The 26,500-nt window shown below is 46.5% G+C and overlaps 2 protein-coding genes across 6 annotated transcripts in view; one reads left to right on the top strand and one right to left on the bottom strand.

Moving 5' to 3' along the window:
* Positions 1–8,379, bottom strand: part of elp3 (elongator acetyltransferase complex subunit 3) — a 32,407-nt gene extending 24,028 nt beyond the window's left edge. Inside the window, exons 1-7 of the mRNA XM_080883818.1 lie at positions 8,208–8,379; positions 7,795–7,894; positions 6,894–7,032; positions 6,497–6,567; positions 6,210–6,273; positions 5,277–5,345; positions 4,601–4,755 (exon numbers count right to left, since the gene is read on the bottom strand). Coding sequence (XP_080739944.1) covers positions 4,601–4,755; positions 5,277–5,345; positions 6,210–6,273; positions 6,497–6,567; positions 6,894–7,032; positions 7,795–7,894; positions 8,208–8,229 — 620 coding nt within the window. The 5' untranslated portion in view covers positions 8,230–8,379. The remainder of the gene's footprint in view (positions 1–4,600; positions 4,756–5,276; positions 5,346–6,209; positions 6,274–6,496; positions 6,568–6,893; positions 7,033–7,794; positions 7,895–8,207) is intronic.
* A 259-nt stretch (positions 8,380–8,638) lies between these two features.
* Positions 8,639–26,500, top strand: part of LOC308397734 (kinesin-like protein KIF13B) — a 31,855-nt gene continuing 13,993 nt past the window's right edge. For 4 of the 5 annotated variants that reach the window (XM_080883817.1, XM_080883815.1, XM_080883814.1 and 1 more), the window contains exons 1-29: positions 8,639–8,772; positions 8,887–8,982; positions 9,229–9,311; positions 10,140–10,233; positions 14,584–14,596; positions 14,670–14,730; positions 14,998–15,090; positions 15,918–16,098; positions 16,226–16,313; positions 16,414–16,548; positions 17,161–17,273; positions 17,847–17,958; positions 18,275–18,487; positions 18,581–18,691; positions 19,441–19,575; positions 19,733–19,863; positions 20,448–20,534; positions 20,683–20,873; positions 21,373–21,586; positions 21,682–21,844; positions 22,072–22,218; positions 22,989–23,138; positions 23,304–23,432; positions 24,629–24,802; positions 24,887–25,044; positions 25,540–25,672; positions 25,750–25,893; positions 25,975–26,004; positions 26,218–26,317. In XM_080883817.1, coding sequence (XP_080739943.1) covers positions 9,242–9,311; positions 10,140–10,233; positions 14,584–14,596; positions 14,670–14,730; positions 14,998–15,090; positions 15,918–16,098; positions 16,226–16,313; positions 16,414–16,548; positions 17,161–17,273; positions 17,847–17,958; positions 18,275–18,487; positions 18,581–18,691; positions 19,441–19,575; positions 19,733–19,863; positions 20,448–20,534; positions 20,683–20,873; positions 21,373–21,586; positions 21,682–21,844; positions 22,072–22,218; positions 22,989–23,138; positions 23,304–23,432; positions 24,629–24,802; positions 24,887–25,044; positions 25,540–25,672; positions 25,750–25,893; positions 25,975–26,004; positions 26,218–26,317 — 3,370 coding nt within the window. In that variant the 5' untranslated portion in view covers positions 8,639–8,772; positions 8,887–8,982; positions 9,229–9,241. Of the gene's footprint in view, positions 8,773–8,886; positions 8,983–9,228; positions 9,312–10,139; positions 10,234–10,253; positions 14,469–14,583; positions 14,597–14,669; positions 14,731–14,997; positions 15,091–15,917; positions 16,099–16,225; positions 16,314–16,413; positions 16,549–17,160; positions 17,274–17,846; positions 17,959–18,274; positions 18,488–18,580; positions 18,692–19,440; positions 19,576–19,732; positions 19,864–20,447; positions 20,535–20,682; positions 20,874–21,372; positions 21,587–21,681; positions 21,845–22,071; positions 22,219–22,988; positions 23,139–23,303; positions 23,433–24,628; positions 24,803–24,886; positions 25,045–25,539; positions 25,673–25,749; positions 25,894–25,974; positions 26,005–26,217; positions 26,318–26,500 lie in introns of those variants that run through there. The other variant, XM_080883816.1, reaches the window with a different exon arrangement.

Below are 26,500 nucleotides of genomic sequence, written 5' to 3'. Positions count from 1 at the left end.
CACACTTGATAAAGAAAAGCAGAAACTTTAGAAAGTCCCGACTGGCTCGTCCCTTTAAACAATTTGTCTCTGAATCACATATTCAATCAGACCCTTTGTTCGAATTCTTTATAATCTCTATTTCTTTATGATTTTCAGTGCTCGAGTCGCCCCTCATTTCTTTCTGAGGTGCAGTGATTTATTGAAATCATGAAAGTACAGGACATGAGGCAGAAACAGTTTGCACAAGTTTAATGATCTTCAAAGTGAATATTTGGTACGACCACCTTTAGTCCGCTCTGCACTCTGCAGCTTTTCCATGTCAGTAATATTTGGAACAACGTGCAGTATGATCATAAAAGCTAACCCATTAAATATTAACAGTAGGCCACACTGCTCACTAAGTGTCCCTGCATGCCACGTGACACAGGCTGACTAATAAAGCAATAAACAACAAGGACGCCTGAGATGGAGAACAGAGCAACATGTGACGCAGCGCGGTCACTCGTCTTCTACAAATCTCGAGACAGAAACAACATCGAGTCCAGTGATGCTTCCAGACTTATCTGAGTGACTGATCGAAATCACACACACACACACACACACACACACACACACACACACGCACGCACACACAGACACACACGCACGCACACACAGACACACACGCACGCACACACAGACACACACACAGACAGACACACACACACACACACACACACACACACACACACACACACACACACACACACACACCTCTTCTCGTGACACTGGCCAGGTGTCATTCTCTCCGCTCCAGCTGCTCTGATGACCATTAGCTGCCTTCACACCGGCTCATATTCCTTCAGACTGTATCTGCTGGCAATAAACGTCCATCTTTTACAGTCTGCTGGCTGATTTACACCAATTACAAGAGTTTATGCTCCAGAGAGAATGATCAGATTGTGTGAGATGAATCAATAAAAAGTCTATTATCTCGGGCGATTATCTCGAGGTATCTCACTGCTGCGATCTGATCAGGAGCAGAGTGAGAAGCAGAGACATCAAATGCACACGACTTTTTTCAAACACACACACACACACACACACACACACACACACACACACACACACACACACACACACACACACACACAGAGATAAGGGCAGCAAAACCGAGTGTTTCCTGCAGACGCAGCCACTGCAATTACTGTAATCCTAGCATCTTAACAAAGCATGCTGTTAGAAGTGCAGGGAGGATTCAGGCACACTTTCACACACTTCCCGCAAACACACTCGTGTACACACACGGGACATACATCAGAAGAGACACGCAATCGCACAAACTAGCCTCTCGGGCCTAATCGGACTTTAGGAAAGCAAATAGCTCCTGCACACAAACAGGCTGATGCGGCTGGCCGCAGACAAACCCATTATTTGGTCCAATCGTCTCTATAAACCTGACTCTGAATCTTCTCCAATCATCTTGGTGTTTCTACTCATCCACACTGAGCAGCTGCGGGACAATTTCATTCAAAACTGGCCACAAGTGGCCGAGTGAGAAATCGATGGGAGTAAAAGCAGAGGACTCGTCAGAGTGACCTCGATTATTCCTTTCACCCGAATCCTGAATGAACTCATTCAACAGTTTAATGTGTGGATTCCTCATCAACGTCTTTTTACTTCTTTCAGGAAGTCTGGTGGTGACTGAACTAAAGCAGAGTGGAATCAGGCACGCTACTTTATTACTGCATGGCACAAGCAGGGGATGCTGGGAGTCCCAGTATTACACTCATGCTGCACTGGCTTCATTTTTATTTTTCAGCTGATTATATAAACATGTAATGAAGGTTAACACGTTTGGTGACACACAAACAGCGATTCCCAAAGAATCACCAGCATGGTGTGCAGCACAGCCTCTGAGGAAACAGACCTGATGATGTACAGCAGCAGTCACAGGTTTGGACACACCTTCTCATTTAATGGTTTTACTACTTCCTACCAAGGTTATTGTCGTTAACGAAAACTAGAAGTGAAAAACATTTTCATTAACGGAAATAAAAAATAAAAATAAAAACAAAAAAAGGAAAACTAACTAAAACAGTAATGAGTGTTCACAAAACTAACTAAAATTAACTGAATTTATAGCAAAAATGTGTTTCGTTTTCATTGATGTGAGCGTGTCAAGGGTGAAAATGAAGTTTAGTTTCCAGGTTTTTGCTTGCTGTGTCTCATTGTGCCAGCAGGTGGCAGCACGTTAGTCGAGTCGTCTGTGTTGCTGCTCCGTCCACGCGCAGAATCATGTCAGGAGAAAGCGCCAGAGTCCAATTTGGGATTACTTTGAATATGACTGTTTTGGATAAAGCAAGTGTCTTGTAGTGGAAAGAGACAAATTATGAGGGACATTTCTAAAGGGAAAAAAATCCCACAAACCTTAAAGTGCACTTGAAAAGCTCACACAAGAAGGCTAACCTAGCTTACCTTGAGAAGGGAGCACACTCAACCCTCATCCCAGAAACAGAAGCTAACCCAGGCAAGGCAGCGTGATGCATCCCGAGACAACAGGACGGGGACATCTACACAACTGTGTGAGTCAATTGCCTTCAAAGAGTTTATCAATTCACTTGAACCAAAATTACGAACACCCGGTGCTGTGAGAGTTAATAGTCTCATTGGGGCCAAGATATACATTTTATAGTTGCCTGGTATCAGTGGTTGTTCATCTGCCTTTATTTATTTAAAGAACCCATAGGTGGGAATGTGAGTTGTCTGTCTCTGCGTGTTCGCCCTGCGACAGACAGGCGACCTGTGCAGGGTCTGGTAGCTGGAATAGCAACATACCCAAGGATGAGCAGAAGAGCATGACTGATGTGATGAAACTGGGATTTTGTTGCACTTAATTATTGCAAACAACTAAAACTATAACTGAAACGAATCAAAACTAAACTGAAACTAAGGATTTTCACCAAACAATTGGTAAAAACTAATTAAAACTGGTATAAAATTGAAAATCTGAAGTCAAAACTAAATAAAAATAAAAACTAATGAAAATTGTAAAACTATTAAAACCCTGCTTCCTACATTGTACAAACTGAAGACATCAAATATATGAAACCAGATCTTTGGAGGCAAATAAAAAAAAAAAAAGGTTAAATAACTCTAAATATGTTTTATCTTTCATATTCCTCTAAGCTGCCGCCCTTTGCTTGTTTTGGCAGGGCTGCAAACCTGAGATGGTTTCACAGGTGTGCCTGTCAGGGATCATTTGTGGAGTTTCTTGCTAAAACCTTGAATGTGTGCAGTCACAAAAACCATTAAGTGCTACGACCAAACTGGCTCACATGTTTATGGAAAGGAAGCCCAAGAGTCCCTCTGCCGCTGAGGATAAATTCATCCGAGTCACCAGCCTCAGAAAGCGCAGGTTAGCAGCAGCTCAGATCAGATAGATGCCACACAGAGCTCCGGCAGCAGACACATCTCTACATGTTTAGAGGAGACTGTGTGAATCAGGCCTTTATGGTCAAACAGCTGCTACGAAACCACGACTAAGGAAAAGCATTTCATGAAGCTCATCGAAGAGCAGTAATCACAGCAAAGGGGGCTGTTTTAAAGAATCTAAAATATAAAACATGTTTTGGGTTATTTCACACTTTTTTGTTTCAATCGAGAGAATCTACAAAGTAAATAATCATGAAAATAAAGAAAAACCATTAAATGAAAATCTGTGTCCACACTTTGGTCAGAAGAGAGAGCTGCGTCTGGGCAATCAGCTGATCCACCTACTGTTGCCTCAACATAAATGGTCTCAGCGGAAGAGACCGTCTCTTCTCTCCCGCCATCTCTCAGGGTTACAGTACAGTAGCCCTGAGAGAGACACAGGAAATGGGGAGAAAAGGCCGAGGTGCGCCACATGACACAAGGCACTAAAAAAACTGGCTTATCGAGTAATAATCCAAATGTAAAAGTTACGTTTCAGATCACCACCAAAATATACAGAAGAGGTCAAACAAAACAACGGGTGACAGAAAATCTGTTAGAAGATTGCAGGTAAGACTCAGGTAATAGTTTGATGTTAACATGCAAATGGACAGTCAGAGTAAAATGAGATGATCAGAAGGCGAGAAGAGCTCAGTGAGTTCAGGGAAATACTGAAAATGGTGAAGTAGCTCCCTCTTGTGGTTACAACCTTTACACATTTTCTGAAAATCCGATGGTAAAAACACTGCAGCTGAGACCAGAGGCTGCAGGGGCGAGTGGCCGTCAGGGAAACGTGCAAACAGGCCCTGCTGCCTACAGGAAAAACCTCTGTCTAATAATCACTGCAGGAATCGACACATCCCAAAGACGTCAGCCGCTTCACAATCTCTGCATCACTCGCTGCGAGCTTTTTGAAACCAGCATGAAATCCAACCTTTAACTCCGACATTATGTCATTGGAGATGTTCTCACGTGCCTTTTCACACAAAAGCAGGCATTTACTAGCATGGAAGGGTCCAAACATGCTACCGTTGTTATTCTCAGTAGTTCTAGCATACGTGACCGTTTTAACATCCTTGTTATCAAGAGAGATCCTACTATGTGTTCTGCTCTTATTGTGAGACACAGACCCCTGCCAGGCTCAACGCTGGAGTTCATTAAATACCTGACAGCCTCAGCCACGTTGTTAGAGGTGTGTCCTGACAGGGCGTCGTGAAGGTTTCTGATGAAGTAGTCTCTGTAGTCCTCAGGCAGAGCCATGAAGGTCCCGCCCATCACGATGAACTCCACTTTGTCGACGCTGTGGCCCAGCTGCTTCAGCTGCAAATCACACCCGAGGGTTGGGTACCATTAAAGCAATGGACTTATCTGCATCTTCAGCTAAGTGCAGCAATGCACCATTATTCAGCAGAACGATCATTTTGTTCCCTCAAAAAATTAACTGTAATTAAACTTTAAACAGCTAGTGCACATAAACCGGACCCCCCACAGGCAAAGCTCCATGGAAAAAACAAAAACTGTGTCCAGTTTAAAAAAAGATCCACATGAACTGTTCCAATGACTGACTTTGCTCTGCTGCGAAGCACTAATGGGCCCATAAATTTAAATAATGGCATAATTAGGGTCAGTGAAAGCCTCGACACTCATTACAGCACCTAAATATATTATCACCGGCTGATTTGTGGAAATGGCTCATCTAGAGACCACATAAAGAGACACACTTCAATCGAAACACCTGATTAAGGTGCTTCCTGCTTCTGTAATTTCAGGAAAAGCCAAAATAACACGAATAATCAAAACAATGTCAATTTTTAAAAAGTACACCGTAGAAAATCACCGACCTGCTCCACTCGATGTCTGGTCTGCAGGTAGGGGTCGTAACGAGCTCGGATGGCTCTCATGGAAGTCGGCTGTCAGAAAGAAGGGGAGAAGCAGGAAGGACGTTTAACGTTTGCTTACATACAAAAGACAGACATGTGTTCCACAGGGTTCTGTGCTAAGAACCTTACAAACCCGTTTTATGGGTTAAATTAAAAAACATGGCTCAAAGTATCAATGCACAAAATATACAAACTTGATGTATGTGGATGGCATCACTGTGGCCTCCAGTAACACTGTGAGGAACCTGGGAGTCATTTCTGAACAGAGCGTGTCCATTGAGCTGAATGTTAAACCGTTTCGGAGGAATGCTCTTGTTCACCTGCACAATATCTCTGCAAACATCCTGCCTCATGCTGAAGGACCACTTCATGTAACTGTTACTTCTAGGCTGAATTACTGTAGTTATTATAACGGATTTATACCTCTGGGTTCTTCACTGTAGGGAAGTCACAAACAAAGACAATTCTCAAACACGACATCATAACGTGATGTGAACTTCCCTAGAAATGTAGCTACACGTGTGTGTCGAGGCACATGCGTATAAATGCTGGTCTCTACACAAACACAGCGAGAGCACTGCCACGATTCGATTTTGTCCGTAGCTTTTCTAAACCGGCTCCAGGATAAATCCAGAATTCATTTTTAAGTCTTTGTCCTCACAAAGTCCTGGATGATCAGGCAGTAAAGACCTCGCAATAACATTTTATTCTGACGAGCACGTTGCTCTCTGACTGCTTATTTGTGGATTTGAGAGTTTCTGAAAGTAGAATGGGACGCAGAGGCTGCTGTGGAAACAGCTCCCAGTTTGGGTTGTGGAGACAACTTATTTACTTTATCAGGCTTCAAACCTTCCGAGCAGGCATACACAGTAGATGAAAATCAAGGTGCTTCACCTCATAGCCAGTGTAAGACTGTGTGGAGTACTCAAAGTCAGAGTCCGGTCCCCCGGGACAGTAGCTGCCAGAGTGAAAACAAAAAACTGATTATTAATAAACTCCTGTCAGCACTTCAAGCTCAAACATGTCAAAGCTTTTACATCTACCTGGCTTTAGGGTTTGTTCTGTGTACCACAGTATGACCACTAAATATACTTACACAGCACTGATACTGCTCATGCTGAAGCAGCTCAAAGATGAAATATGTCCTCACAGATTTTCTCTCATCAAAAAGCAAAACTTACACACAGATGTTGCCTGTAAAGCTGATGTGAGGACATCGATGAGGTTTACACATCACAGCTACGACTGCAATCTGCAGTAAAAACACAAGTTATTAAATCTGCTCCCATTTTGGGGGTTAGGTATTGTGAGAGATATAATTTCCATATAGTCTGAACGTTCATGCATTTCCAATCTTCACTGTCCATCTAAAGCTGAGCTGAAGGATTAAACCCCATCAGTGTTGTATGCTGTACTCATCCTATACCAGACATAAACACACACACATCTGCTAACATGTGACTCCAAACTATTACTCAACAAGCCACTTAGTGCATTTTATTTCAGCCTTACTGAACCTTAACCTGAAATATCAGACTGCAGGACAGAGACATGGACGGCAGAATAAACACAACGTACCCCGCTGGCAGTGCGGATAGGTTTGGCCTTTAGTTTGGGCACCAGCGCTCGACGGTACTGCGGTGGAACAGCTGCGATGATATCCACCAGTCGGGGCTGAGCTTCAAGTCCATATTTAGCTGAGGCCTGAGTCTTAACTCTGTTTGAAAACACAAAATGCAACTCGCTTAAAACTCACCTAGAACTGAAAATTGTACAAAAAACTAATTAAAATTGTTCTTTAATGCAAACTTATTTTGGTTTTATGGCACAAAAAGCTTTTTAAAAAAGTTGGAATAGGCGCATGTTTCCCACTGAGGAGATCAACGGCTCTGGTGTTGACAGGAAGAGGTTTCTCGTTGTTCCTCGATGTGTTTCAGCTGCTCCTTTGTCATATTAATTATTCAATAATGTGCTAATGTCTTTTGCACATTGTGGTCTAGCGTTGTCTTGCTTGACATCTGGATGACAGCATTGATTCCTTCAAAACCTCCATAAATCGTTGGAGGTTTTGGAGCCCCTCAATGCATTGAGGGGCTCTTCACAGATGTACAAGTCACCCATGCCAAGTGCACTAAGGCACACACACCAGATGTTTGGTTGTGAAGTTTGCATGAATAACAACAACATCATTGGCCCAGACTACAGGACTGCAGCACTTAGATGACCACAGGCCCAGAGAAAGACCCACGTCTTAAACATAAGGGGGGGGGATCTACCATCTATACTAGATTCTTAATTATTGTAATATGCAGCCTATGTAATCTACACAGTAATCACATGACTGTTTCCTGCAGCTGATACCAATTTCTAATCTTTTGTGACATGGAGGGTAGACAGTTAGTGGGACCAGTTCATTGCTGTTTTGGTTACAGACTATTGTTGCACACGCTGTATGTCTACTGTATCGTTGATTACTTACTTGTTAAGATTGATGTCTTTTCCCTTCTCGTGGGCTTCAACCAGCTGCTTGATGACATCGGCAATGGTCATCATCATCAGCTCGGCTCGGCTCAGGTCACCTGACCAAGAGCAGCATAGTGAGATTACTGTCATTACAGTGAGAAGATTTATTCGCAGGTTATTTAAACAGCTTTATAATGTGCAGGAGTCCAAATTGTCGAATGCAGCTTTACGGAGTGAATCACGGTCCAATATGCGGTGTAACGGATCTCTATGAAAACGAGAAAAGTTGCTGAACTCTTCTCTGCCGAGTTATGCAGCTTCTGTCATCATCTTATGGGACCTGCCGTTAGCATTAGCTTTAAGCTACAATCACCCTCAGCACTTTAGAAAGCAGTTTGCGATGTTTTAAACGCTTTGCCACACACTCACTCTTTTTCTTTGGCTTCCCCATTTCCTTCGTTAGTCACCTAGTCCAATTATTTACGAAAGGAGGTCTGTTAAAAGTGCTTCATCTGTCTTTAAAGCCCGACAGCACTCTGGGGTAACAGTAAACAACTCCACGTTGCGACCGAACACGGCACCTGTCGTGCGGGGATAGCGGCTGTCGCAAAATAACGTAAACACACTTTCGCAGTGTTTAACCTGTCATTTATTGACGCGTAAATCTGTTCATGAGTAAAACAACGCCAGGTTTGGCTTATTTAACAGCGAGTAGGGCTGTTTCGCTAAAACATCCCAACATGTGCCGAATAAGCGCAGCTGGAAGGAGACGCGCAGACTCTACGACAGGTGCGACCACAGAGCGGCGCTCCATTCCGTCTCATAGCGACGGTCCGCGTGTGCGCGGAGCAGCTGACGGACTTGGAAGCTCTCTGACTTAAGTCTCGCAGCAAATCCCTTTAGCCGCGAGCTGACATGGCTTGACTGATTCCTGCGGGAAGTCTTCAGGAAATGCAACAGGTGGAGGAGCTGTGGTTGTGAACCCTGGACCATCGTAAGTGTTTCTTAGACCTTAACGGGGCTTTCCACGGTGCTGTGTACTAGTGCCGGTTACTTTTGTCGGCGGTAAATGTGGAAGTATTTAATCCTGTGTGCTGCTGTCATGCAGCCCTCATTAGCGTGTCCGGCTAGCTGCTGTGTGTCACTACTTGAAGGTGCCTGAGAGGAGAGGAGGGAGTCGGACGGGCAAACCACTGCACACACGGTTAGTTTGCTACTCTGAACTATGGAGGGTTTATTTCTTTTCTTTGCCTTGTTATCTTCTCACGGCAGACTTCACCAGTCACTGACTGGAGTTAAAGTGATTTCGAAAATGAACGCAGTTTAATCGCTGTGTTCAGGTGTCACTCGGATAAATAAGTGTTATCTCACAATGTGTGATATTACGTACACGCCAAGTCATTTCACGGGTGTTTTGGGGTTTGTTTGTTTTTTAATTCATGTGACGCAGGTCAGGTGCCACCATGGATGACAACAGTGTCAGTGACTCCAATGTAAAGGTGGCTGTTCGTGTGCGGCCAATGAACAGGAGAGGTGAGTACAAACGGCTGCACTCGCTGGTTTCAGTGAAGCCTTTTAAAGGCAACCGTCCACCTTCAAAGGGAAGTATCGGCCCTGCACTTCACCCATATCTGAGTCCGTGTTTGCTCTCGTTCAACTTTTGGTAAACAGTAAGGCTCGGTGCAGGGTTCGGTTTCTCCTCAAGCTCTGAAGTATACACGCACTTCTTATGTCTTTAAATTTAAGCTTCAAATATGGCAGAGACGTGTTTTGTGCACTGTCACTGGCCTGTTACTTCTGACAACAGCTGAGCTGGACTGGAGTGTCAGCTAACTGCAGCAGCAACCTTTGAACTTTTAAGTGTAGCTATCACTTTCTGATTAAGACCCTCAAATGAAAGCTGATAAAGTATTTTAAAAGATAAAATACAACCTTGTGACTCATATGCCCTAACACCTACTCTGACAGGAAGTTGCTGCTCTGTCTCCGCCTTAAAATCCTTCCAGTGCAGGTAGGAATGAGGAAGAGAAGGTGTGAGCCTGGTTTTCCTTAGTGTCTGCACAGGGAGTTGTAAACTGGTCGTAGTGTTTGTGCAGGCCTGGATGAATCAGCCTCAATAAAACCTCTTTCCTGCCTCCCTTTGTTGGCCTGTTTGAAGCTTAAGGACACACAGGCATGCATGCATGCATGCCACCTGTTACTCTGCAGAGTGACTCAGTCACTTTTAGGGAAAGTTATGACACCCAGTATATGAGCTGCTGCTTTTAAACGGTGCATTATGAAGACTGCAGATTGTTTTTGAACATTTCACTTTGTTTTTTTTAGTCCAAAAATCACATGTTGTTTTTCTCCACTATCCAGAAAAAGACCTGAAAACCAAATGTGTGGTGGAGATTGATGGGAACCAGACAGTCCTGCATCCAGCCGTCACTAGTATGAACACAGCAGACCCCCGGTAAGCTGTTACATGGAAGAAAGTAGTCGTGAGTTTGAAGCCAACCTGTTTAAATTTCAGACACTTTGTGGTTTCGTTTTTCTCCTTTGTTCCACTTTCACCACAACATCTACTCCTGCTTTGATCCTGTCCACAGTGGAGCCTCCCTGGTTAGCCAATCAGTTTCTTTGTCAGGAAACATTGTTGAGCAGACGTGTCGGCTTGAGTCACGTTGCTGCGGATCATCAATCTGATGACATCACACTTGACAAAGTAAACTTTAGTTAAGCAGCACGCCACAGCTTGTTTAGCTGTGTTTCAGACGTGCACCGGTGTTGGTGGCTGGAGCATGACCTGGAGCTTGACCATAGGTGTGCTTCAGAACGTGTTAAATTGAACTTTGCAGCATGGATCTAATAAACTCTGGTTTTTCTGTAGACTGATGATAGCTACTAAATCTTTGGCTATGATTCAGAGCTGCAATTCCTTTGCTACTTCCTACCGTGCGATGTCGCTGTCATGATAGCCGCTGAAGAACATTCAGAGATTTAGGCTTGCGTCTGGTCCTTTGTTGGATAAGTATTTACCAAGACAGACATTGTCTCAGTGAATCAGCACCATACACACAGCTTCCAGGTCAGAAATGTGAGGCCAGTGCAAAAGTGGTGAGCAGGGGGTCTACAAGCTCTGTAAACCGTTTCCTGTTTCCGTGAGTATTGACACAGCATCGTGGACGTGGTTCCATGACGTGAGATGGTTGAAAGGCTGCCGTACCAGGTTTTCAGCTTCTCGGTCACATTGACTCTTCACCTGTGATACTTGGTCTTTCATGCTGCATTTCTATTGGTTGGTTTGTAGAAGCAGAAGTTGTAATGTGTCAGTGTGATGACCAAAATCACATTCAGATGCACTCACCGATACAGCCACCTACATGTCTTACACTGACCTCTGTGCGTGACCTCTGTGGGGTCACAAAGCCACTGCGGTAGCTGCAACTTTTTTGCGCCACAAGCAACGATATCCTGATATCATGCTATCAGGGTAAGACCATGACATCATCAGGCCCTCTGCCTTACACAGCAACACTCTTCTCCTCATCGCTGCAACATTTTAATGACTATCTCTCCTTTTTATGAGCAGCTATTTGCATTGGACAAGTGCAGACAGTTCAGTGAGATTCCTGGCTGTGAGTGTGCTGTAATATGTGTACAATAGCAGGACTGACTGTATCACAGATTCACTCATTTAGTTACCGTCAGGTGAGTTTGGAGAGAATCTAACCAGCTTTTCAGGTTGGCGCCCAGTCGTTTGGAAAAGGGCTCAAATCTAGAACTCCACCCACCCTCCGTGGAAATCTCCCTCTGGCTCTTCTGCATCGTTACTCTTTACAAAGGGCGTGTGTCCCGGCTCAGCCCTGCTCAGGTAGTTTGACACACATTTGAAGGAGCAGGAAGAAGCAAAGGGAAATGGTGTCGGAGTTTTCTGTAACTCCAGTCGCGTTTATGATGTCACACTGGTGCAGCGCGTTGCTGTGCACACACAAAGCTATATTTGTTTTGATGGCCGATCCTCCTCCTCGTGTTGCAGTGAGCCAGATACTGAGTGGTGCAGGGAGATGTTCCCTGGAGGTCCTGGCCCTCGTTCAGGTTCCCTGTTCAGCATGTAACTGTGCCTTAGGGCAAACATGGACTAAATGAATCACTGCCTTTGTAAGGAGGTTCGAGTCTCATATTTCACTGTGATTCTTTGCATTTTTTCATGCGTGTGTATCTGTGTTTCTTCTGTCCTGACACGCTTCAGCGGCGCTGCGTTTCCCCATTTGGGGCTCGGTATGAACACGTTTTACAGGCTCAGTGCGGCACAGATGGTCCCAGACCAGCACAGAGGTCAGACGGGAACGGTGGAGGTGGTAAACTCATCTGTAACTCATGATAGTTCGATTTTACATTAACAAACTAACAAGAATCAACAGTGTTGTTACTATAGAAGAGAATTTTATTCTTCCTAATGGAAGGCGTGACCTAATTTATCCAGTCGGTAAATTTGGTCTTTACGAAGCTTTAGCATTTCACATAATCTTCTCACGTGTCGCCGACTTCTCCAAAACCTTCCTGCCGACTGGAGTTAAACTGCTTTTTTGGCCTCTGTGGCACAAGCTGGTCTCCAGTCCTACCACTGCTGTCTCAATGGGACGTTACAAACGCTGCAGTCATTGCAGTGTGACGCTATAATACGTTGGATTGTGACGCACAACCTGACGTTCAGCCTGGTGCTTAATCGCACTGTCAAATGTACAAATGGATTTGTATAAAATATCTGTATAACTCAGATGTTTGCACTCACAGGGTGTTCATGCAAAGGTTGATCATGATTGGTCAGCTCCTGTAGGAGGGAACACATGCTACCATCATTACACAGCAGGATCATAATATGAATTCATAATAAAGAGGGTGTAGACGTTAGGCGATAATAGCGGCAGACCGACGTCATCGGCTGATTTGATCATATTAGCCACTTGCAGGTGTTTTGCTATCAGCGTCTCTAACAGACGGTTCTGTGTGCCGATTGTTTTGTGTGCATTTCGTGTTCAGCCAAAGTGGAAAGCAGAAGGCATCTGTGTCTGTAGTACTGCAGTTCCCCTGTCTGCTGTGAAGAGGACGGCCTCTTCTGTAAAGTTTGTGCTTAGTCAGCTCACTGCCTGATGGTTCAGCTGCTTCAGGGGGTGTTAATATGTCCCAGCACCCTGGGAGGCTGCAGCCCAGCAGGGCCTGTCAGATTAATGAAGCCCTGTTCCTGCTTTACCCTCCTAGGACCTGCGTCCACATATGTGGACGTCACATTTTGGGTTATTTAGACCAAAATACTAAGTCTTGCTCTTCAAAGGCCTGATATCCACTTACGAGGACATTATGCTGCTACTGTTCTATCGAAATTTTAAATTGATATCCTCATATGGCTCTGATTTTTCTTAGAAACACAAATTAGGTAAAAAAAAACCTGGTGATTTCTTTGTTTTTACGTTCATCAGGTGCCAATCAGCCCAAATATCAAAGAGAAATGAAAAATGCTGCTGTGGAAGAGTTCAGGACTTCAACAGTTATTTTCATGAATTTCCTCGGATGCTCTAAGAGAACATTTAATATATAAGAAAATGCCCTGGGATGGATTTTAAAATATCAAACTTCATGATAACATTTAATTTTATGTCTTCACTATGACGTCTCCATTTTTTTTGATTTGTAAATCACTGGTTGTATAAAGCCAGACTTTGTTGATCACAGACTTGCTGACCTACCGTCGTCCTGCTTTAGTGATTCCAGTTATCTCAGGAATGTCCTCACCGTCCCAGGAGAGCGGGACTAAAGGCTGCTCTTTCATGGACCAGCCCAGTCTCACACAGGGAGGCCTTGTTTCGTGTGTGTGTGTGTGTGTGTGTGTGTGAGTGAGAGTGCGAAACCTTTACTTTTAGTGACTCAGTGTGGCTGAAAATGCTGCCATATTATTGCATGTCAGACTTGTGTGTTGTCAGTGTTTGCGTTGTTTTGCTTGTACAGGGTTAGTTTGATTGTGCTGTTATATGATTGGCTTTTGCTTCCTCCTGTGTGGGGGCACTTGTGCTCCCTGGAATATGACGCTCATGCTTTGGTTTTGAGTGCAGTGAGCAGTTTGGTGGTTGTTGTATTTGAGCTCGCGTGTCTGGCAGATGGGGGCAGCGTCACGTCTGAGCCGGAGTCCTGATGTAGCTTGAGCTTTGCCTTAAAGCCCACCGCATCCTGTTCGTTCAGCTGACCGTCCACACACCCGCCTCTGCCCCAGAGTGCTCAGCAGCTCCCCAGCATGGAGCTCATTGAGCTCAGCCTTGAAGATACCATCTGCACCGAACTTCCTCTTCTTGGAGATCTGCACAGCCGTCTTCCATCCGGCTGCAGACAGGAAAGCCTCAAGTTTCCTTCAGTCCTGCTGCTTTTCTGCTTCCTCAGAAAAACAGCACAAGTGGAAAAGCCAGTATGGAAGCTCTTCAACTGACATCAGCCTGAATGTTTCACAGCCTGGAGCACAAACCCATTCAAAGATGTTGTCAGCCTGTTTCTAGTAAGACAATAACAGGAAGCAGATAGAAACCGATTTTGTGTTTTTAGCACTTGGTTGCAGGAAAAACAAGCTTTTAAAGTAGACTCTTGTGTTTCTCTGTAACACACATCCGTGCATACACACTCAGTGGATGTTTATTAAACGCGACCAAAGGTTCGAACAAGGTCAGTTCATGTGTGCGTGTGCACGTGTGTGTTTGTGGTCAAAGATTTTACTGAGAAATATGACAAATAAGTTTAAATATCAGTAACAATATTATTTCTTCTTTTCTGTCTCCAGGAATCAGCCCAAGGTAAATATGATGAGTTATTAATCACACATTTATGGTGTGCACATTACAGACGTGTGTCGCATGTTTTCTGCAGGTCTTTGCGTACGACTACTGTTTCTGGTCTATGGACGACTCTCAGAAAGACAAGTTTGCAGGTTGGTACATTTTCACAGAGGTTCATGTCAGTCTGTTCAAACGTGTCTCCTGACAGTGTTTCCTGATGCGCTGAGCTATTTATGGAGCTGAGAAAGCGGCCGTGGGGGGGCTGGGATGAAGGGGTTACACACTGCGTCACACTGGTTGTGGCTCAGTCTGAAAACAGCGAAATTATTCTTCCTGTCGTCTCGTTCGTGTTAAAAGTTTGTAGCTCATCAGCTTCGTTTGTGTCTGATTCCAGCAGTTAGTCTGAGTTTTGTGTGCAGGTCAGGACGTGGTGTTCCAGTGCCTCGGGGAGAGTCTGCTGGACAATGCCTTCATGGGCTACAACGCCTGCATCTTTGCTTACGGGCAGACGGGTAACATTTCAGAACAACAACTTTCAAATGAGTAACGATAAGAGGAACTGCACATCCTACCGCAGCATCACATGTTTCCATTTGTCCTCCTACGTCAGGTTTGAATGAAGCGAGTCAGGATTTGACTGTTTGTGACTTTTAGTTCTCAGTAGTTTGGGTCACAGTCACTGCAAAACGTTGTTTCTGTGCTCCACAGCGCAGTAAGCTGTTTCACACTGTTTCTGTCTGAATGCTGAGTGTTTCCTGACCCACGTGGGTACTGATCTGTTGTCGCGCTGCACATATTGGCTCTGGAGGAAAGAGCTGGCACAGTCCATCTTACTATCACGGCACGCTCTGCCTGTTTAAGCAGAAGCAGCACTTGGTGTCTTCGACTTCATACGTGATGAAGTAATGATGCCGTGGCTGATATTGTCAGGACTCCATCTTCTTTGCCATTTTTCCATCTGCTGAACCGAAACAAGTAGATTAACTTTTGATTGATGGGCAGATGCAGGTTCGGGCAGGTCAGCCCCTCCCTGCCCACAGCTCCCATAAGCCTCGTCTGTCAAACAGCTGCAGGGTGCAACATAAGCCTGGCCCAGCAGTCCCCTCTTCGTGATTACAAATGAATAACATGGGATGCTGTTTGAGACCCTCACACTCTCGTCAGACATGAAGCGCTCTCACCTGACTCTAGTTTGGCAGCTTCTTTTATTCCAGCTGAATTTTCCTAAATGAATTAAGTTTGTTATGATCCTGGATACAAGCATTAGCTGCAGCGCTCTGTGTTAAATGATCAGTGATTCGTTCTGTCTCTCACTGGCGTCTGGATCGTTTATCTTCAGGTTCTGGGAAGTCGTACACCATGATGGGCTCGTCAGAGCAGCCCGGTCTTATCCCTCGACTCTGCAGCTCGCTGTTCAGCAGGACTGAGAAGGAGGCCCGTGAAGGGGAGAGCTTCACTGTGGAGGTGTCCTACATGGAGATTTACAACGAGAAGGTCCGAGACCTGCTCGACCCGAAGGGGTGAGATGCTGAGAGCCTCGCTCGTCATTCTGCTGGGATGTTGGAATAACATGAAACATTCAGGGTCCCTGAACAAGTCCAGGCAGCTGAAGGACTCAAAGCTGTGACCGTCTCCTTATTTCTGCAGAAGCCGACAAGCGCTGAGAGTCAGAGAGCACAAAGTTTTGGGGCCTTACGTGGACGGTCTCTCCCGTCTGGCTGTGACCAGCTACGAGGTAAACCAGCTGTTTCTTTCTTTATCGCATCGGGTTTCCGAGGACCAGGAAGTAATAACGGTGGCTGCAGACGGCGCGTGTGTTTGTTGGTGTTCAACAGGACATCGAGTCTCTGATGTCAGAGGGAAATAAGTCTCGCACGGTGGCGGCCACAAACATGAATGAGGAGAGCAGCAGGTCGCACGCCGTGTTCAACATCATCCTCACGCACACGCTCATGGACCTGCGGTCTGGGGTAAGGACACGCTCGCATGTGCACGCCGTCTCTCTGTGCAGCTGATTATTTTTCAGTTATTGGCTCGAGTGTTAATGAAATGTGTCCGAACTCAAGGGGACTCGTTTCGTCTTATTCAAAGTCCCAACATGCAACACTGAGAAGCAGCTGATCCTCACATTGATGTTAGTCGACCAGCCAGACCTGCATCGCACTGTGCAAAAGTCTTGAGCCAGCCCTCGTGTTTTCATATTTGACTTTCTTTGACAGCGGTCAGGTACCAGGACCGGACTCGAAGAGTGACGCAAACATCTGGAGGAATTTATTTCTTTATTTATTGTGTTGTTAAGCAACACTGACCTACTATGAAGTATAAACACTCAAACCTGTCGGTGTCTGTTGGCACTTTGCTGTTAGCATTCTGTCACAAAAACACATCATGTGTCCAGTTTTTCAGTTACATCTATAAAAAAAGGTATAAAATAATAATTGGCGTCAACATTTGCGATACCCAGATGTGTTTTATTCGTCTTTTGTCTGTGAATCGCTGCTTCTGTTGAGTCGTTCTCATTCAAAAGCTATGAGAGATTCTAGCTCGATGAGCTCCTGTGTGGCGCCGTGTGTTTGCTGCAGACGAGCGGGGAGAAGGTGAGCAAGCTGAGTCTGGTGGATCTGGCTGGAAGCGAGCGGGCAGCGAAGACTGGAGCTGCAGGGGAGCGGCTCAAAGAAGGCAGCAACATCAACAAGTGAGTGCGCATAAAATAAAGCTGTGATACTGACAGTCGAGACGGTTTTACTGCCTGCTGCTGTTTGTCTTCAGTCTAGAGCAGAGTGTCCGCCTCGAGGTTTTAGATGATGAGCCAACACAGCTGATTTACACGGCTAAATGACCTCCTCAGCATGTTGTGTAGTTCTCCACAGGCCTGGTAATGACCTAATCAGGTGTGCTGACCCAGGGTGTACACCGGCCTCGAGGCCTGGAGCTCCCCACCTCGGCTGTAGAGCCTCCAGACACCCGTGTTTGTTTGAAGTTATTGGAAACTTCTTGTTTCTCTGCATCTCTGAGCATCTCTAGTGCTGAAACAGTTCTGATGTGTGTAGCCTGCTATTGGGTCACCAGTGTGAACGCCCCTGAACAGGAAGCATATTTTAGTTTCTGCAATTAAAGATGTTTTGCAGAAGCGCATCGGCGTCCGGCTAACAAACCGACAGGAGCGGTCTTTGAGTCGGTGTTTCACTCAGTCGTTTGAAGCTGAGATTGTTCAGGTGTGGACTTCTAATCTTAGCATCACAAGCCCTTTCTCTGTCCCTCCCTGCAGATCTCTCAGCACTCTGGGTTTAGTCATCTCTGCCTTGGCTGACCACGGAGCAGGGAAGAACAAGAGCAAGTTTGTCCCCTACAGAGACTCTGTGCTCACCTGGCTGCTCAAGGTACAAGAAAGGAACTTTGTTTTCAAGTATGCAGCCTCAGATCGCACTGCAAACTCACATCGGAGGATTTCTTTTGCCTCAAATGAATTAATTTTGTGACGTTTCAAGGCTCTGCTGTTTGTTTCATTAGTTCTGCTCAGTTTGAAAAAGGCTCCATTTGCCAGCTTTGGGTGTTTAATTTGGCTCCAGATAGCATTGTAATGGTGTGAAATGTTGTTTCCCCAACATCCTAGATTTCAGCTGCGTGCTCATGAGTCATTGTGCTTAATTATATTACTGTAATGCTCAGAGTTTAAGGTGATGTTCGTACCTGCAGGACAGCCTCGGAGGGAACAGTCGCACCGCCATGGTGGCCACTATCAGCCCAGCAGCAGACAACTACGACGAGACGCTGTCCACTCTTCGTTACGCCGACCGGGCCAAGAACATCGTCAACCACGCCGTGGTGAACGAAGACCCCAACGCAAGGATCATCCGCGAGCTACGAGAGGAAGTGGAGAAGCTGAAGGAGCAGCTCACCGAGGCGGAGGTTTGGCCTCGTTCAGCCTGTGACTGATCAGTGAGAATTATGGGTAATAATCCACACACGTCCAGAGTCTAATGAAGCTGCTGTCACTCTCAGTCTATGAAGGCCCCCGAGCTCAAGGAGCGACTGGAGGAGTCGGAGAAACTGATCCAAGATATGACGGTCACCTGGGAGGACAAACTTAGGAAAACGGAGGCCATTGCACAGGTAGCAACACACAAACACACAAGACCGCATACAAAACACGTCACCGTGGCTTTCTGATAGCGTTTAAATCCTCAGTGTTTGGAGTTATCAGCTAACGCTCGAAGGCTTTGACAGGAAGGTGTAAACACTGTTAAACTACAAACTAATTAAATTATGGGATTTCACCAACGCTGAGACGGACAGTACTGCACACACGGCCGTGCTGTTGGTCACATCATTCTATAAACTGGGCCAAAAGACACCAACAGCACAGCTAAGAGGGTTAGCAACTTCAGTCAGCTGTTTGTCACCTCACTGGGAGAGGGTTGCATCCAACCTCTACGTGTTACTAGTATTCAAATGGATAAGGTAAAAAATGCATTCAGCCACTGTGCAGCGGTTTGAAATGAACTGAAAGCATCCATAAGTGGTGGTAGTGATGGTGACGCTGTCATTGTACCAGCCCGTAGACCTGCAGCCTCAAGTGGCCGTTAGAGGAACTGCAGCTCAACGCTTCAGCTTAGCTTCAGTTTTCAGGACACGCTGAATACGTTATTTTTCCATCTCTATCCAGAGGAATATGTTTTTAAAAACTCTCTTTGAACTCAGAATCAATTCATTTATTGAGCTGACGCATGTCATCAGTCTTTTGTTTTGTTCATGATGGAGATTGTTTAGTATCCCAGCCACTTTTCTTCCATCAAGCAGCTCCAGATCAGAACAATCGCTCGGTTAGTTCCTGTGTTGAACGTGACGTGTGTTCTCTGCAGGAGCGTCAGAGGCAGTTGGAGAGCCTGGGCATTTCTCTGCAGTCGTCTGGTATCCGAGTGGTCGACGATAAGTGCTATCTGGTCAACCTCAACGCTGACCCTGCCCTCAACGAGCTGCTGGTCTACTACCTAAAAGTACCGAGAACTCACCATCCATCCTAAATACATCGAGTTGCTGCCATTTGATTGGTTGATTAGATGTTTGCATTAACAAACAGCAGATGTGCTCAGGTGCAGCTGTTTTGCTTGTGTTAGTATTCAGATTGTTAAGTGACCGTTGTCCTGTATCCAGGATCACACGCGAGTGGGTTCAGCCGACTCACAGGACATCCAGCTGTGTGGGATGGCCATCCAAGCAGAACACTGTGTCATTGACGTCACAGAGAGCCACGGCGTGGTGCTCACTCCTCACCGCAATGCTAAGTATGTAGCTAGCCCGTGACAAACGATACTGCAGAAGACCGGCTCATTGCGATGCTCACAAAGCTGCGTTCAGTTTGAATTGGATTGCAGGTCAATCTCACAGCTGCAGACAACACTTTCCTGCAAAGTGCCTCAAATGTTAGCAGCAATGACGAGCACTGTGGAGCTGCCACCAAGCACTTTGGTGACAGCAGCTGTGTTCTGTTTAATAGCTTCATATTTTTCCAGTGTTATTGTTTCCGTCCATGTTGGTTATTGATCACATGCAGCAAACTCCGGTGATATGGACTGCCTACATTTGGCAACCCTGCGTTGATTTTAGTTCAATCTGCATTTGTGTGACTGCTGATGTCAGACTGAGTGAATCCATCTAAGGAAAAGATGCCCTGGGTTTGCTCCATGTGCTTTGTAGTAGAGCACCAGGATGCACCAGCCCGACTAAAATAAAATGTTTTTATGAGTTGAATCAGAGCCGTGTGCTCTAATAATGATGCAACAACCTAAAACTATACTTAATATTTTTGGGAGAGTTCATTTGTTTCTGTAGATGCACATCAAATGTTTGCTTTGTGCTTTCTCTGCAGAACGTACGTGAACGGCACCGAGGTCGTGAATCCCGTGCAGCTTCACCATGGCGACAGGATCCTGTGGGGGAACAACCACTTTTTCAGGTGTGCGTTTGAACCTGGATCTGCGGCGTCGTATTTCTCACGCCGACATTTGTTACATGTGGTAACAAAGTGTTTCTCTTTCACTCTGCGACGCTTCCTCTTTGTCCGACTCGCTCTTTCCTCTGTGCGAATCAACACGCGAGCACAGGATCAACCTGCCCAGGCAAAGGGTGCAAAAGGGGGGCGAGGAAGAGGAGGATGCCGCGATGACAAAGCGTTCGAGCAGCGACTGTCTGGAGGTCGGCGAGCCGGACGCGTGCAGCGACGTGTCGAGCGAGAGGAGCTTCGGCTACGAGTTCGCCCAGGCCGAGGTCATGATGAAAGGCATGTGGAACAACGGTGAGTCAGAGTAACGGGGGGGCGAACGCTTTTTCAAAATGTTGCCTTCAAATCGTAACATTGTTGTCAATGGTCAGCCATTTGTTAGATGAGCTAATAAAAGATGTTTGTTTTTTCATTTTTTGAAAAATTCTTTTTTATTTTTTGACCTAAAAGGAGAAAAAATCTTGAAGCGTTTTGTTGATACCCTCACTTCAAGCTTGGCAGGTGTGCTGCTGGGAAATGGAGTGAATGCAGAGTTTGAATGTAAAAATATAAATAATGTGAAGAACAGCCAAAGTCAGACACAGTAATGTGCCCTCACTGTCTTACTGGAAGCCAAAGCAGTTCTGACAGGCTTTGATCTGTTAGTGGGGTCGATTTGGTTTGAGGTTTATCAGCGTTTGTGTGTCTGCAATGCTTCCAGCCACTGACTCTCACACTCACACCTACAGTGTCTCTAATAGAAAGCCAGAATAATCAGTGTCTTCTCAATTATCCTCCCCGTGTCCTCCTGCAGACCCGTTGCAGTCAGTGTTGCAGACCCTGGAGAAGCAGCACCAGGAGGAGAAGCGCTGTGCTCTGGAGCGCCAGAGGCAGATGTATGAACAGGAGCTGCAGCAGCTCCGCCAGCGAGTCACCCCCGAGAAACCATCGGGCGTCCCAGGCAGTGCTACTGCAGCCGTGTTGTCAGCCGGCTCGAACAAACGTGTGCGTCGCTGGAGCGAGGACAGGTGGCGCTGTTCTCTCTGTCGGATAGGTCCCCAAAGAAGAAATCCAGGAGCCTCTGCACAGCGTGGCTGACTGTCATCGTGTCTTTGTGTTACAGAGAGGCCATGATAACCCGCAGCCTGCGACGACTTAAAGAGCAGATCGTTCGGGCTAGGCTGTTGGCTCAGGAGGCCGGCTTCATTGCTGAGGAGCTCAACAAAAGGACAGAGTATCTGGTCACTCTGCAGATCCCGGCCGCCAACCTGGACGCCAACAGAAAGGTACAGCAGGGTGACGTCTGCTTTAAAACAAACGTGGTACCTGTTAAAGAGAAGGTGACGATAAAGGCTTCACAGTTCAGTCGCAGCAACATTTGATGAGGAAAAGTGTTGAAATGATGTTTCAGTCCTCATGGATTGAACTCGTAAAGCCGTAGCCGACTGTGAGGATGGAAATGCTGACAGGGGCACGTTTGTTAAAGCCATTTTTGGTTTTCCTGTCGCCGCAGCGCGATGCAGTGCTGAGCGAGCCGGCCATCCAGGTGCGGCGTAAAGGTAAAGGGAAGCAGATCTGGGCTCTGGAGAAGATGGAGAACAGGCTGGTGGACATGAGGGAGCTCTACCAGGAGTGGAAGGAGCTGGACGAAGACAATCCAGTGAGTGGAGACACGAACTAGAACGCCCACAAATAGGACGCAGCATGCATCAAACTGATGAAAGCCACGCAGCAGGAACGCTCATTAGTCAGAGCGTTTGTGGGAAAGCTGGGAACAAAAAAACATAACATGTGAGACTGAGAAATATAAATGTTTGTTTTGTTTTTGTTTTTTGAATTTGCTGACAACAGCAGACTACATGAAAGTTGTGATTGAGGTTAAAGTTGTAACTGCCACTAAGTGGAACGTCTCGTAAGGTAACAATAAGCTGAGTATTAGAGCCTGCGGCTCGCTCTGCTGTCAGTGTGACAGCGCAGGCCAGTGGTGTCCAACTCCAGCCCTCGAGGGCCGCAGTCCTGCAGGTTTTAGGTGTCCTTGATCCAACAGGCTGATTTAAAGGCTGAATGACCTCCTCAACATGTCCTGAAGTTCTCCAGAGGCCTGGGAATGAACTAATCAGGTGTGATTCAGGTGTGTTGACCCAGGGCGAGATCTAAAACCTGAAGGACACCTCAGGTGTTGGCTAAGCCTGGTGTAGGCAGCTTAAGGGAGCAAATCTTTCACTCAGTTTGTTGGAGTGAAATGAAACAGGAGCTCCCCCAGAAGAAGAACGGGGGTAAGAGCAGGTTGGTGTTTTGATCTGCAGTTCGTCCAGTCTGCATGTTGAGTGGTTTTCTCTCTCTGTGATTGGTGCACCTGTGTGCAGATGTTTGGGTGGATGAGGGATTATACGTTCTCACTAACTCTTGCTTCCTTTTTCCCCGATCGAGGTGATGCGCTCCTATTTCAAACGTGCCGACCCCTTTTTCGATGAGCAAGAGAATCACAGCCTGATCGGTGTGGCCAATGTCTTCCTGGCCTGTTTGTTCTACGACGTCAAACTGCAGTACGCGGTGCCCATCATCAACCAGAAGGGAGAGGTACGATTGTTTTGGCTTTACGCCGGCATCTCGCCGCCTCGTTTTCAGCCACAGCGGCCATGTTTTTCCCTCTGATGAACTGGAGAAGTGTGAACTTACCTGCACGGCACCAAACGGACAGTTAGCAGCTAGCTGATGGTGCTGAAATCCCCGTGTGTGTTTCAGGTGGCAGGTCGGCTTCACATCGAAGTGTGGCGTGGTACAGAGAGCTGTGAAGAGGAAGGTGGAGGCGGTCCTGACAAGCAGCTGAGCAGCACAGATGGAGATCCACATGAGCGCAGACTCCGCTGCGTGGTGAGAGGATTTCAGTTTCTTTAACAGGTCCAGCTCTGCAGAAACCCAGCGTGCCCCTCCGAAACGCTGCTAGTCATAATGCAGGACACGAAGTCATAATCCTGCCTGTTGTAGGTCTCCACTTAAAGCGAGCGTTTCTGCCCCGTATGATGGAGCTGGATGCGCTCGTGTGAAGTGCGGCAGGTTTACTTAACTTTAGCTTGTCAAAGGAGCTGCAAAGAAAAGCGTCTGGACTTAAGTTGCTTGAAGACGTTTCACCTCTCATCCGAGAAGCTTCTTCAGTTCTAAGGTCAAATGGTGGAGAGTCCCAGATATAAACCTAGTGGGAGTTTCCCCCCACAGAGGGACAAAAGGACCCCTGATGATCCTCTAATCGCCTGAGCCAAGGTGTGAAACTGGGTGTGGGTCACAATCAGCCAGAGTTTCAGGTGAGCTCATTGTGAAACCTGGCCCCACCTTATCATGTGATTTCCTGAGGTCAGATGGCCCAGGATGTGAGTGGGCGTTAAGGCGTCTGGGAAGGATCTCAAAACTGGATTATAGATGGCAGAGAGTTGGTGTCGTAAGCCCCGCCTCTGTTCAAAGATGGTCGCTCACAGTGGACATAGATGCTTCTTTCACTCCTCTTTCAAACCATCTGTCCTCTCTGTCCAAAATGTGAACATTGGCATCCTCAAAGAGTGACCTTTGACCTTTAGATGCAGATGGACTGCTGAGTCTTGTCCTGTGGAGGTGGCTCTTCTGTGTTGTGCCATGCGCTTGTGAAGTGGCTGTTTGGTCTCTCCGATGTAGAGGTCTGAGCATTCCTCGCTGCACTGTACAGCAAACACCACATTGTTAAGTCTGTGTTTTGGAGTTTTGTCTTTGTGATGAACCAGCTTGTGTCTGAGCGTGTTGCTGGGTCTGAAATGCACCGGGATGCTTGGAGAAAACTCCTGAGTTTCTCTGATACATACATGGGGATGACAATGTTGTCTGTTTGACCTTAGAACTGAAGAAGCTTCTCGGATGAGAGGTGAAATGTCTTCAACTTAAAGAAGTCCAGACGCTTTTCTTTGCAAGCTCCTTTGACTACGATGACCTGGATGACTGAGAACCTTCACAGACTTAACTTTAGCTTAACTGCCTTCTGGTTGTGTTTTGTCGTTGTGGGAAAAAGTCCTTTTCCCTCTGAGGTGCATTTCTGCTCATCCTAGGTGAAAATCCTCCAGGCCACCGGGCTTCCTCGCCACCTGTCCAACTTTGTCTTCTGCCAGTATCGCTTCTGGGCGCAGGAGGAGCCGGTGTTCACCGCTCCAGAGGTGGCCTCTTCCAGCTCGGCGTCCGCCTCCAGAGACCCTCAGTGTACTGTAGTGTTTGACAGCACCAAGGTGGAGCGTTTCTGTGGTTAAGTAAAAGTTGTGATCAGCAGGTGAGTTGTCACTAACAGAAAACGTGCCTCGTGTCATCTTCAGGAATTATCTGTGCCGGTATCGGAAGATTTTGTGGAATTTCTGGCTGAGGGGGCGGTGGCCATCGAAGTGTACGGTCACAAACAGGCTAACCATCGCAGGAATCTGGCACTGTGGGACCTGGGAGTGATCCAAGCCAAGACCAGATCCCTCAGAGAGAGGTGCATCAGTACGAGCGCATCTGCAGCAAATAAACTTCAGTAATCTGAAAAGGGAGATTTGAGAAGCATGAACACAAGAAGACATCAAAATTGGAGCAGATGGTGGCATTTTATTGGAATATGTTTATACTTTATATGTAATATTTATTTTATATGAGCCAAATTAAGTGAGTTCAGATCCACCACCCTGAGCTCCCCCTGAGTAAGGTACCGTCCCTGCGCCGGCACCCACTGCTTCACTGAGTGATTGGCTTCAATGCAGAGAGGAGTCCCACCCACAGGGATTCATAACGTATACGAAGGAGAAAAGTGTTTACAGAGGTCAGAACAGGAAGTCATCATCTCATTGACTGCAGGGAGAGCTTTTGCAACCACAGCTGTCGCCGCCTGCTGGCCTTCAGATAGAATGCACCGATCTGGTGCAGCGTCAGCCTTTGAGCACCTTTCTTATGTTCTGTGCTTGTTGCTGTGCACTGATGGTGCGGTCTCTCACAGGTGGAGCGAGGTGACCCGTCAGCTTGAATTGTGGGTGAAGGTGATGGAGCTGAATGAGGCGGGAGAGTTCACAGCTGTAGAAGTTGTTCCTGCTAAAGACGTCCGGACAGGAGGAATCTTCCAGCTCAGACAGGTTGTGTGTGTGTGTGTGTGTGTGATTAGGTATGAAGAAAGGAGTCCAGCCGTCTGTAACGGTTCTTTCCTGAACAGGGACAGTCTCGGCGAGTGCATGTGGAAGTTTGTCCAGTGCCGGACTCGGGCACCATGCCACTCGTTGCAGCCTCCATCCTGTCTGTGTCTATTGGAGATGTAAAGGTCCGACAGGTGCGTCTCCCCAAAAACGATCCAAAACAGGTGAGGACGCCGTTCTTCAGACTGAGCACGGTTTCAGTTTTCAGCCTTTTAACTGTTAATGTGCATGAATTTACATTTTAGGTTACAGATGAAGAAATGGACAGCTATCAGGTAAGAGACGCCGTGCAGTCTGTGTGTGATGGCGAGGACACGGTCTCAGTCTGTCTCACGTGTGTGTGTGTGTGTGTGTGTGTGTGTGTGTGTGCGTGCGCGTGTGTGTGTGTGTGTGTGTGCGTGCGTGCGCGTGTGTGTGTGCGTGCGTGCACGCGTGTGTGTGTGTGTGTGCGTGCACGCGTGTGTGTGTGTGTGCGTGCACGCGTGTAGGAGGTGGACCTGGAGAGGATGAGGGAACAGTGGCTGGTCACGCTGACGCAGAGACAGGAGTATTTGGACCAACAGCTGCAGAAGATCGTCTGTAAAGCAGGTACAGCTGGAAACACAAGGGCAGAAAGGGGACTCGCTGGCCACTTTATTAGGTATACCTTGCTCGTACCGGGTTAGACGGCGTTTCGCCTTCAAACATGTTGTATATTCAACAAAAGCTGGAAACGTTCCTCACAGACCTGAGTCCATGCTGACGTGATGACATCACACCGTTGCTCTTTGT

The sequence above is a fragment of the Rhamphochromis sp. 'chilingali' genome, assembly GCF_963969265.1.
Source record: "Rhamphochromis sp. 'chilingali' genome assembly, chromosome: 5".
In the NCBI taxonomy this organism is placed as follows: Eukaryota; Metazoa; Chordata; class Actinopteri; order Cichliformes; family Cichlidae; genus Rhamphochromis; species Rhamphochromis sp. 'chilingali'.
The sequence above is the reverse complement of the archived record's forward strand: the minus strand, read 5'-3'. Positions and strand labels throughout refer to the sequence as shown.